Source organism: Brachyhypopomus gauderio, unplaced genomic scaffold, assembly GCF_052324685.1.
Source record: "Brachyhypopomus gauderio isolate BG-103 unplaced genomic scaffold, BGAUD_0.2 sc129, whole genome shotgun sequence".
Classification (NCBI taxonomy): domain Eukaryota; kingdom Metazoa; phylum Chordata; class Actinopteri; order Gymnotiformes; family Hypopomidae; genus Brachyhypopomus; species Brachyhypopomus gauderio.
This window is the reverse complement of record NW_027506950.1, coordinates 338750-351645: the sequence shown is the minus strand read 5'-3', so window position 1 is coordinate 351645 and position 12896 is coordinate 338750. Positions and strand designations below refer to the sequence as shown.

General features: G+C 39.9%; 1 protein-coding gene across 1 annotated transcript in view; it reads right to left on the bottom strand.

Moving 5' to 3' along the window:
* Nucleotides 1-5473: 5473 nt before the first annotated feature.
* LOC143499011 (uncharacterized) overlaps nt 5474-12896 on the bottom strand; it is a 40714-nt gene continuing 33291 nt past the window's right edge. The window contains exons 7-9 of the mRNA XM_076993948.1: nt 12617-12681; nt 6152-6294; nt 5474-6013 (exon numbers count right to left, since the gene is read on the bottom strand). Of these exons, the coding sequence (XP_076850063.1) occupies nt 5832-6013; nt 6152-6294; nt 12617-12681 (390 nt within the window). The 3' untranslated portion in view covers nt 5474-5831. The remainder of the gene's footprint in view (nt 6014-6151; nt 6295-12616; nt 12682-12896) is intronic.

The window sequence follows — 12896 nt, the reverse complement described above, 5'->3', positions numbered from 1 at the left end:
AACCCATTCATTTAGCACCAAAGTGATTTAAATAGTGTAGAAGTGGTTTTTTAGGGTTTTCCATAAGAACCCATTCATTTAGCCCCAAAGTGGTTCAAAATAGTGTTGAAGTGGTTTAATTAGTGTAGAAGTAATTTTTAGGATTTTCCATAAGAACCCATTCATTTAGCACCAAAGTGGTTTAAATCACTTTCATTTTGAACAAAACATTTAGTTAAGTTTAGTTTCATTTTGTTTTCATTTTCTTTTACATTAAATTTAGTATATTAGGGTTTTCCATAAGAACCCATTCATTTAGCACCAAAGTGATTTAAATAGTGTAGAAGTGGTTTTTTAGGGTTTTCCATAAGAACCCATTCATTTAGCCCCAAAGTGGTTCAAAATAGTGTAGAAGTGGTTTAATTAGTGTAGAAGTAATTTTTAGGATTTTCCATAAGAACCCATTCATTTAGCACCAAAGTGATTTAAATAGTGTAGAAGTGGTTTTTTAGGGTTTTCCATAAGAACCCATTCATCTAGCACCAAAGTGATTTAAATAGTGTAGAAGTGGTTTTTTAGGGTTTTCCATAAGAACCCATTCATTTAGCCCCAAAGTGGTTCAAAATAGTGTAGAAGTGGTTTAATTCGTGTAGGAGTAATTTTTAGGATTTTCCATAAGAACCCATTCATTTAGCACCAAAGTGGTTTAAATCACTTTCATTTCGAACAAAACATTTAGTTAAATAGTGTAGAAGTGGCTTTTAGGGTTTTCCATAAGAACCCATTCATTTAGCCCCAAAGTGGTTCAAAATAGTGTAGAAGTGGTTTAATTAGTGTAGAAGTAATTTTTAGGATTTTCCATAAGAACCCATTCATTTAGCACCAAAGTGGTTTAAATCACTTTCATTTTGAACAAAACATTTAGTTAAGTTTAGTTTCTTTTTGTTTTCATTTTCTTTTACATTAAATTTAGTATATTAGGGTTTTCCATAAGAACCCATTCATTTAGCACCAAAGTGATTTAAATAGTGTAGAAGTGGTTTTTTAGGGTTTTCCATAAGAACCCATTCATTTAGCCCCAAAGTGGTTCAAAATAGTGTAGAAGTGGTTTAATTAGTGTAGAAGTAATTTTTAGGATTTTCCATAAGAACCCATTCATTTAGCACCAAAGTGGTTTAAATCACTTTCATTTCGAACAAAACATTTAGTTAACCATAGACAGACATACAATTTAAGAACACGGCAAGTGCTTTGCAAATAACTGCTTTGCAGTGTGGCAAGAGCTTTGCAAATAATTTTAAGATCTACGTTTAGGAGTGAAATGCGGCAATAGATGGAAGGAAGTGTAGGGTCTTTGCCTGGCTTAAGAAGTATGTCACAATATGAACGGACAAGCAGTGTAGTTTTTATAACTTTTACTCGAATAGCCAAACACCATACAATCTGTATGTCGCTGAACAGAATCCACTATACTCTGACGCAGTGCGTGTTACGTATCCTCAATGTATTTTAATATCTTATCAAAATAAACGCCATGTCTCATGACAAAGTGGGCTAATGTTAGCAGAATTCATATCTGGGGACAGTATGTGATCATTTTGAATTTGAATTACCATTCTAAAAAAGGTTGGTTCTAGCACAGACCATAATTCTTTGTGGAATTCTACCGGAAATCCATCTGGGCCCGGAGCTTTATTTGGTAGATGCTGTAGGGCTTCATGTAATTCGGGCAAAGCAAGTGGTGTCAGGGCTGTACCCGGAGCCGCTCCTCCTGTCGCCACAGGAGGGGACTCACGAGCCAGTGCTCGCTCCCGAGCCAACACTTGTTCGCGGACCAGCACTCGCGCTCAGACCGGCATTGGTTCACGAACACGTTCGCGCGCACACAATCAGCAATGATGACCTGCAGTTGTTCGCCTTCCTATTTAAGCAGGACGGCTGCAGTGTATCATTGCTGAGTTTGTTGCCGTCTCTATGCGCTTTCAGCCAGCCTCTCCTTGCTTTTCAAGTCTCCTCATTGTACTTACCTTGTTTGCTGTTTTCGGTCATTTTTCCGAGTTCGCTCACCTCTTCGCCACTTCTGGCCATTCTCAAGTTTTCCAGCCCTGTTATTTCTCTATCTAGTTTTGTTTGTTATTTTGAGAAGGGTTTTTTGTTTGATCCCAGTCGTGGTTTGAGAGCCAGCTACTTCTCCTGGCGTCTTCAGTTCGTTTCTTTGTTTTTGTTTCCTTGCGTCAAGTATTCCGCGATCTTTTGGTTTCTCTTTCTGTTTCATATTTTCCTCCGTTCTTCCCTTTCACAGAGGTTTTTAGTTAGTTAGACTAGTTAGTTAGATTTTCCCTTGTATGTCGTTCCCCTCCCTATCTCTGTTCTATGCTCTTCTGTTCTCTCCTTGATACGCTTTACGCCGGTTCTTGTTCTTGCCTCTTGTCCTCGTCATTGTTTTTGTTTCCCTCCGTTTAGCTCTTGTGTTTTGTGTCTTAGACCTGGTCTTCACTAGACCACCTGCAGTGATGGACATTGCAGTAACTCCTCTCCACTGTTCAGATCATCACCTTGTATCTTTCTCCTTATCTCTTCCTCCCCACCGTCACACCCTTACTGCTACAGGCACTACCACCATCCGTCGTAACCTTCATTCCATCTCTCCATCAGTACTTGCCTCTACTATCACCACAGCCCTCCCGTCCCATGACTCTTTTTCTTGTCTCTCCACAGACACCGCCACTGACACTTTATTGTCCTCCCTCTCTTCATCTATTGACCTCTTATGTCCCCTCTCTTCCAAACCCACAAGATCCTCCCCACCTGCTCCTTGGCTCTCAGACACCCTACGTAACAACCGACGAGAACTGAGGATGGTTGAGAGGCGATGGAGGAAATCGAAGCTTACTGCTGATCTTCGCTTGTATCAGTCTCTCCTGTCCCTATTCTCCATGGAACTAACTGCTGCCAAGACATCATTCTACAGAGAGAAGCTGGAGGCATCTACATCAGATCCACGCAAGATGTTCAAAATCTTCTCTTCTCTCCTCAAACCCTCCCCCCCTCCAACTCCCACTTCTCTTACTGCGGATGATTTTGTCACCTTCTTTGAAGAGAAGATCAATACGATTCGCAGCACCTTTTCCCTAGTCCCTGTGCCCACTGTGTCCCCTCCTACTCCTCCCTTTTCTCTAACCTCCTTCTCTCCTCTCTCAGCTGAGATGGTGCTTCAGCTGCTGACATCCAGCAGTCCCACCACATGCCCTCTGGACCCCATCCCATCCACACTCCTCCAGAAAATCTCCCACGAACTCCTCCCTTTCATCTCGACCATCATCAACAACTCCTTATCTTCAGGAATTGTGCCATCATCATTCAAGGCGGCTAGGGTGGTGCCAATCCTAAAGAAACCCAACCTTGATGCCACCAACATCAGCAACTACAGACCGGTATCTCTCCTCTCATTCCTTTCTAAGATCCTTGAACGGGCTGTACACAACCAGCTATCCTCTTTTCTCTCACAGAACCAGCTTCAGGACCCCAACCAATCTGGCTTCAAGCCGGCACATTCTACGGAAACTGCACTCATTGCAGTAACTGAGAAACTCCATGCGGCTAGAGCAAATGGACTATCATCAGTTCTGATTCTGCTTGACCTTTCGGCGGCCTTTGACACAGTCAATCATGAGATCCTCCTGTCCATCCTCTCAGGCCTTGGTATCACTGGCAATGCATGGACGTGGTTTGCATCCTACCTGGAGGGTCGTTCCTACCAAGTAACATGGGGAGGATCAACATCCACGCCATGCAAACTCTCCACCGGTGTTCCACAAGGCTCAGTGCTGGGTCCACTGCTTTTTTCCCTTTATACCTGCTCTCTGGGTGAGTCAATCTCTGCACATGGCTTCTCTTATCACTGTTATGCTGATGACACCCAGCTCTTCTTTTCCTTCCCACCCTCTGACACACAGGTTTCAGCTCGAATCTCTACATGTCTGAAAGACATTGCCTCTTGGATGGCAGCTCACCACCTAAAGCTTAACCCAAGCAAGACAGAGATGCTGTACATCCCTGCAAGAGCCAGTCCTCATCGTGATCTTTCTATCTCATTCGAGAACACCGTGATCACTCCATCCATGGAAGCGCGTAGCCTTGGTGTAGTTGTCGACAATCAACTCTCCTTCACGGCCCACGTTGCTAACACAACACGATCATGCAGATTCGCCCTTCACAACATTCGGAGGATTCGGCCATTTCTCTCTAGGGAGGCCACTCAGGTCCTTGTCCAGTCCCTTGTTATCTCAAGACTGGACTACTGCAACTCCCTACTGGCTGGTCTTCCTATGCATGCCATCAAACCCCTGCAACTGATCCAGAACGCTGCAGCTCGGTTGGTCTTCAACCTTCCCAAGTTCAGCCATGTCACTCCCTTGCTGTCCTCCCTCCACTGGCTTCCGGTAGCTGCCCGCATCAAATATAAAACCCTGGTGCTGGCCTACAAAGCAAAGAATGGTCCAGCTCCTCCTTACTTGATGGCCATGGTAAAACCCAGATGCATACCTAGAGCCCTCCGCGCCTCAAGTATGTCTCGTCTTGACCCTCCATCATCCAGGACACATGGGAGACAAGCATCCAGACTTTTCTCTGTCCTGGCTCCAAGGTGGTGGAATGAACTTCCCTTGTGTGTCCGAACATCGGAGTCACTTGCTGTCTTCAGACGCCGACTGAAGACCCACCTCTTTCAAGTGCACTTTGCATAATTATGCTTTGTCTATTGTACTTTATCGTCTCTTTCCTCAGGTATTGTGCATAATTGGGTTATAGGAATTGTTTACTGTCTTTTTCCTCAGGGGATGTGTATATTCAGGTATAATTGTTAGGTATCATTTGACTTTCGTCAAGTGGTTTTTCCAGCTTAGAGTACCTTGTGTTCAGGACTATCTATTCTACCTTGGAGATTCCAAGCAACTACATAGCACTTTTGTAAGTCGCTCTGGATAAGAGCGTCTGCTAAATGCCATAAATGTAAATGTAAATGTAAATGTTGTGTTTTCTTTGCGCATGTTCCTTGTCGCTAGTGGTTTTATATTGTTAGTTTGCTCGTTGTCTGTTTGGTTATTAGTTCATGGTTTGGTGTTGCTTGTTACCAGTCACCCCTAGTAGTCGTTGCTTCATTTATGTATCTCCTCTCGTCATGTTTCCCTAGCTTGTTGACTTATGTTCTCGTGTATAGTCTGGTTGTATTGCTTACCCGTTTGGTGGTGTCTTCCCCTCTGTGTTTAGCGTAGTCCCTTTCTGTCTGTTGTGGTGTAGTTTAGTATTGTGTTACTTTTGTCTCAATAAATATTCAAACTCCTGCAAATGCGTCACTCCCGCTATTCAGAAACGTTACACATATCAGCAAAGTTTTTAACTGTTGCACTCAATATATAAAGAAAAACAGACTCCAGTGAACAAGTGACATTTTTGCTTTAATATGTATTTAAATTTTTTATAAATCAGTACATTTAACTAATTATAATTATAATCATATATTATAGAATGGCTGAGAACAAAGAATAATTAAATAATAGGCCTGTCTGATTTTATTACAAACATTCAACAGCAGACAGATTTGGAAAGTATAACAGATTTTCAGTTTAGACAGCAGAATAGGATGAAATTGGATTACTAGATAGTTTGGTATTGAAGCAATAAATGTAAGATTGATGCAAGATGTCATAACACCAGTATAATCTCATAGATAACAATGTGAGCTACAGTATGTTACACTATATTCATGTTTGCACTTCTAATTTTGCTCATAAACAAAATTACATTTTGTTTGTTAAAATTAAAATTATTTGTTTTAAATAAGACCAGTTGTACTACAGTGGAGCATTTATAAGGAAGCTAAAAATGAGTCCCGCAGAGAGGAGGATCGGTGTTGAGTGTAGAGATGTCATGGTGCTGTTGACTGGCTTACTGGGAAAATTGTTCTGGCTGATCTGTGTCTGTGTGTAGAGCACAGTGGAGCTGGTGGTGGTGGTGGACTCTATGTTCGACGTCACTGTAATGAACAATAAGGCAAGCAAGACTAATTTTTTGACACTGAAATCTAAACACTTTTTATATTTGTCAGGATCATAATAATTTTGTAACAAGTTTTGTAACTTTAATATGATTATTGTATATAGCATTAACTTACCAACAATACTGTTTGGGACAATGTTTAGGAAAATTTCAGATTTATTTATTGCTGAGTCCAAAGATTCAGCCACAGTTGTTACATTTGGAACAACTGAATCATTATTGAAGATGAGCTGAGTGTCCACACCAACTGAACCCATCCTAGAAGAGAACAGAATGAGTTTAGAGTTTCTCCTTCTGTGCTGTGAAAATACTGCACAACTTACAGTGTTGCATAAAAATGTAGACAAACCATTTTTAAGGGTTTTAAGCACTACCAACAGTGCATTCTTATCATTTCTCATTTGGCAAGATAAAAATTCCTAATTTCTGTGGCCCTACTTTTTGAATCAACAATCTCAATGAGATTTAGAATGCCTGTATTCTAAATTAGATAAAGCCACATCAGTACAGACAACCAGGTGAATTTAAAATGTGATCCACCAAGCCAATTGAAATCAAACAATAACCATGTTACAACCCCAGACCCCTCCATTTGGGCCTGCGTGTACATGGTCCATGTCCATTTATGTACATCCTGTGGGTGTGGTTGTTTGTGTATGTGTTCACCTGTCTTGTCAGTCTAATGTGTTACACGAGAGGCTCATTATGTGTTGTATATATATTGTGTGGTACTCCTGTCCTGTGCTTGTCTTTGTGAGTCCATTCTGTGTTGAGTCCGTTCATGTTATATGTTTACATGTGCAAGTTACGTTCAACTAATAAAAGCTATTTATAGAGATTACAAATCCTGCCTCATATCTCAGGCCTTTATTGTTATATATATATATATATATATATATATATATATATATATATATATATATTATGGCAAGCCGTTCAGGAAAAAACTATATATATAGAATGACTGCTAAGTCTGAATATATGGAATGAAACCTGAGAATATGGAATGAAGTCTGAATATATGGAATGAAAGTCTGAATATATGGAATGAAACCTGAGAATATGGAATGAAGTCTGAATATATGGAATGAAAGTCTGAATATATGGAATGAAACCTGAGAATATGGAATGAAGTCTGAATATATGGAATGAAAGTCTGAATATATGGAATGAAACCTGAGAATATGGAACGAAAGTCTGAATATATGGAATGAAAGTCTGAATATATGGAATGAAAACCTGAATATATGGAATGAAAGTCTGAATATATGGAATGAAAGTCTGAATATATGGAATGAAAACCTGAATATATGGAATGAAAGTCTGAATATATGGAATGAAACCTGACGTCACTTGCGCCATTTTGTGCTTTCAGTTTGTGGTACCAGGTATGGCGGCAGGCTCGTTTGTTTGGCAGCATTTTGGGTACCCGGCAGAAATGATAAATGGCAAGAGAGTGACTAATAAGACACTGACCATATACAAACATTGTATGAAAATAATTCCGTACACCACGGCCAATACGAGCACGATACAGAGACATTTACAGCACCACCACAGCTCAGTACTCAGATCAACATATCTCACTTGGTAGCAGGGACAGAAAGGCGCTTTGGCAAGTTGAGACAGCAGGATATCGGGAGCAGTGTGGCGATGTTAATATTCTTAAAAATGAACATGGCAGTGTAGTTGCAGCAAATTCAGTGACATACTTGGTCAGGCTCTGTTTGCACTATTTGCACTATGTAGCCTATTGACAGAGAAAAAAATTTTGTTTTGCACATAATAAAGTGAGTCCCCGCTTAACGACGGGTCTGGTTGACGGACCGGAGTTACGACCAACTTTTTATGTTATTTTGTGCGGTGCGCGGAGGAGCAGTGGCAGCACAGTGGAGTGTTGTGCACGAGAACATTGTTCGTTTTTGTATTTACGATCAAAGCGTATCTAAATCTGGGGTCGCGATTAACGACAGACTTTTCGGTCTAACACCGTCGTTAAGCGGGGACTCGCTGTATTGTTTGCGCTTGAAAAAAGGAGAAATATTTTTATTTATTTTATTTTAACTTTTATGAAATTTTATTTTAATTTCAATTTGTAGGACAAGTTTATTAAGTTCATGCTTGCATCATGCATGTTAAGAGTTCTAATAAAACATTTCAAAATGCATGTGTAACTCAGTTAAATAAAAGTATGTTGTCCAGTCATATAATTTGTCATTTTAGTTTCCTTAAAATCTCGTCACGTCTCGTTCTCGTGAACCCAATATAGTGTATCGTCACACCCCTAGCAGTAATCCTCAGTATGGAGGAGATGATAAACACCCTGACCAGTGCACGACCTATGGTGGCGTACTGCTTACAAGCAGAATAAATAGAACATTTCTCCATAGTACTGCTGGCTAGCATGCTATCAGCGGTGATTCGCTTGATTCGGAGCTGCGGTTTGCAGGGTTGCCACACACGCCATACATCTGATTTCTCACGCTGAAAAAAATCTAGTTTATTTATCTCTGATCTACATCTATGATTCAATGAGTTACTAGTTCGCTCTGGCGCCAACACTGGTGATCGATTTAAGCCTGGTTTATACTTGACGCGTCGCGAGCGTCGAGGGTCCGCGGCGAAAATGATGTAATCGCAGTGGCTCCGTCCATGCGCGAGGGTCTCGCACGTTGTCGATTCGTGAGGTCGTACACCTCTCGAATTTTGTAACTTAGCGCGTGCCGCGCCTCAGCGCAATGAACAAAGTCATGTTTGCAGGGTTCATACACCTTTATAAGGTGGAATTAAAGCACTTGTACGTCACTTTCAAGGTCCAGTTCAATATTTCCCAGCACGTTAAACTTAATTAAGTTAAATATTTATACATATACTCAAAATGATTCGAAATAATTCGCTTTTAATCACATTATTTAATGGTTGTTTATTTTCAAAACGCCCAATCTTAACGTCTTCACGTTCTCTCATGTTTCGTCCTGGAATTACAAGAGGCTCATATTTGTTAATTTAATACAAGAGAACTGTTCAGTCAGACAGATATATGTTGTGAAACGAAGTAGTTACAATTTCCTATAATTACCACAAACTGAAAACACAAAACGGCGCGAGTGCGTCAAAGATTCAGACTTTCATTCCATATATTCAGACTTTCATTCCATATATTCAGACTTTCATTCAATATATTCAGACTTTCATTCCATATATTCAGGTTTTCATTCAATATATTCAGGTTTTCATTCAATATATTCAGACTTTCATTCCATATATTCAGACTTTCATTCCATATATTCAGACTTTCATTCCATATATTCAGGCTTTCATTCCATATATTCAGACTTTCATTCAATATATTCAGACTTTCATTCCATATATTCAGACTTTCATTCAATATATTCAGACTTTCATTCCATATATTCAGACTTTCATTCAATATATTCAGGTTTTCATTCCATATATTCAGACTTTCAAGTGGTGAAAGTCTGAATATATGGAATGAAATCTGACGTCATCGACGCACTCGCGCCATTTTGTGCTTTCAGTTTGTGAACTGGGTATGGCGGCAGGCTGCTCGTTATGAGTGAGGCATCTCGTAATTCAGGGAAAATTTCTCCATAGTAGTGCTATCAGCTGTGACTGGCCTGATTCGGAGGTGCAGTTTGTATGTGTAATCATACTTCATGTTCAGATTCACACTGAAATCGTCAGAACATTACACCAGAAGCGGTAACCGCATCGCATGATGCGGCACAAAGGGCTTCCATACGGGAAGATAAACCTCTCAGTCCTCCTCAAACTGAATAGTGTGCAGATCCGCGCAGCACGGACGGGTTACCTGCGCAGTACACTGTGTCTGGACATACATACTGACTGACAACACGGCGCACATCAGCTGATCAGTGGGCCGCGCAGAGCGGGTCCATAGTTTACATCAGTGACTGTGTTTCAGCCATTCACACAGATATATATGCACTATTACAATACTACTGAATGAATGGCACTGTATGAATGTTCTGTAGGTCCAGTCGTATTGCACAAGTCACCGTCCGCGCTGTGCGGACATGCACACTGGTTCGGTTTGAGGAGGACTGTGAGAGTTGTATCTTCCCATATGGAAGCCCTTTGAACATGAGTAAATTTACACAAACACCGCAGCTCCGAATCAAGCGAATCACCGCTGATAGCATGCTAGCCAGCAGTACTATGGAGAAATGTTCTATTTATTCTGCTTGTAAGCAGTACGCCACCATAGGTCGTGCACTGGTCAGGGTGTTTATCATCTCCTCCATACTGAGGATTACTGCTAGGGGTGTGACGATACACTATATTGGGTTCACGAGAACGAGACGTGATGAGATTTTAAGGAAACTAAAATGACAAATTATATGACTGGACAACATACTTTTATTTAACTGAGTTACACATGCATTTTGAAATGTTTTATTAGAACTCTTAACATGCATGATGCAAGCATGAACTTAATAAACTTGTCCTACAAATTGAAATTAAAATAAAATTTCATAAAAGTTAAAATAAAATAAATAAAAATATTTCTCCTTTTTTCAAGCGCAAACAATACAGCGAGTCCCCGCTTAACGATGGTGTTAGACCGAAAAGTCTGTCGTTAATCGCGACCCCAGATTTAGATACGCTTTGATCGTAAATACAAAAACGAACAATGTTCTCGTGCACAACACTCCACTGTGCTGCCACTGCTCCTCCGCGCACCGCACAAAATAACATAAAAAGTTGGTCGTAACTCCGGTCCGTCAACCAGACCCGTCGTTAAGCGGAGACTCACTTTATTATGTGCAAAACAAAAAGTTTTTCTCTGTCAATAGGCTACAGAGTGCAAATAGTGCAAACAGAGCCTGACCAAGTATGTCACTGAATTTGCTGCAACTACACTGCCATGTTCATTTTTAAGAATATTAACATCGCCACACTGCTCCCGATGTCCTGCTGTCTCAACTTGCCAAAGCGCCTTTCTGTCCCTGCTACCAAGTGAGATATGTTGATCTGAGTACTGAGCTGTGGTGGTGCTGTAAATGTCTCTGTATCGTGCTCGTATTGGCCGCGGTGTACGGCATTATTTTCATACAATGTTTGTATATGGTCAGTGTCTTATCAGTCACTCTCTTGCCATTTATCATTTCTGCCGGGTACCCAAAATGCTGCCAAACAAACGAGCCTGCCACCATACCTGGTACCACAAACTGAAAGCACAAAATGGCGCAAGTGACGTCAGGTTTCATTCCATATATTCAGACTTTCATTCCATATATTCAGGTTTTCATTCCATATATTCAGACTTTCGTTCCATATATTCAGACTTTCGTTCCATATATTCAGACTTTCGTTCCATATATTCAGATTTTCGTTCCATATATTCAGACTTTCATTCCATATATTCAGGTTTTCATTCCATATATTCAGACTTTCATTCCATATATTCAGACTTTCGTTCCATATTCTCAGGTTTCATTCCATATATTCAGACTTTCATTCCATATATTCAGACTTCATTCCATATTCTCAGGTTTCATTCCATATATTCAGACTTTCATTCCATATATTCAGACTTAGCAGTCATTCTATATATATAGTTTTTTCCTGAATGGCTTGCCATAATATATATATATATATATATATATATATATATGGTCTTTATTATTATTATTTATTTATCAGTAGTGAACCGTGACCAATAAACCTGGGCCCGCTCCTATCCCCCCGAAAAACTTTTTCCTAATGAACTGCAATAAAGAAAAATCTGAGACAACAGTACAGCTTTAGAAACTCAATAAACAATAACATTTGTACTAGGTAACTTCTTAAGCAAAATAAGGTGCCAAACAAAATAAGGTTCCACAGCTCCGTGTTCCTCTGAAGCGGAATAAGTAAACAACACAAACGAGGGCATCAAAGGAATGAATCAAGACCTCAAACAACACAAAACCAACAAAATGATATAAAACAAAAATAGTCACTAGCAACATACACATCAATCAGAAAAGTACTAGCTAGCGGTGGTACACTAACGCTAGCTAGTGTCGCCACAACGAGTGGAAATCATCATACAGTTAAGCCCACCCACTAAGACTGCAGAAATGATCAATTTCCATGGTCAATTTTACTGTCATTTGAAACTGGTATTGTGCTGAATTATAACTGCTTGGCCCTCTGTAAACAAACAGCGGGACCACCAACAACCAACATTCTGCGGAGGCATCACAGTCCTGATAAGGGGAGACACAGGCTCACAGGCTTCCACTTAAACTTAACCCCTCACCTTCCAACACAGATTGAATAGACACAGTTGAATAATTTATTTGCCCTGATGGTTCTATATATATATATATATATATATATATATATATATATATATATATATATATATATATATATATATATATATATATATAAAGAGGGGGGAGAGTAGTATTACAATTACAATAAAGGTCTAAACAAAAGAAGCATCTCTATGATAATAAAGAAAGATTAGACATATGATTATGATTTATGGGACCACCTGAGCTAAGGACAAGCATACTGTAAAGTGAAAAAAAAGGAAATACCATACCAAAATCTTAAGACATAGCATCGACGAAATGTGAGGGGGAACTTCACTTTGTAGAATGTAATCAACTGCAAATGAAAGAATAGAGGCAATATGACAAAACATGCAGCCTTCCCAAAGCTTCTGACACTGATGCACTATTAGCTGATGCACTATTACCTGTCATTAGCTCACCTATCACCTAGTACGTTGCTTTCCAAAGCTTTTGACATTGATACTCTGATAGGTCATTTTATTTTACAATGTTTCCCAAAGCTTCTGATACTTTGCTGCATTTCCACTA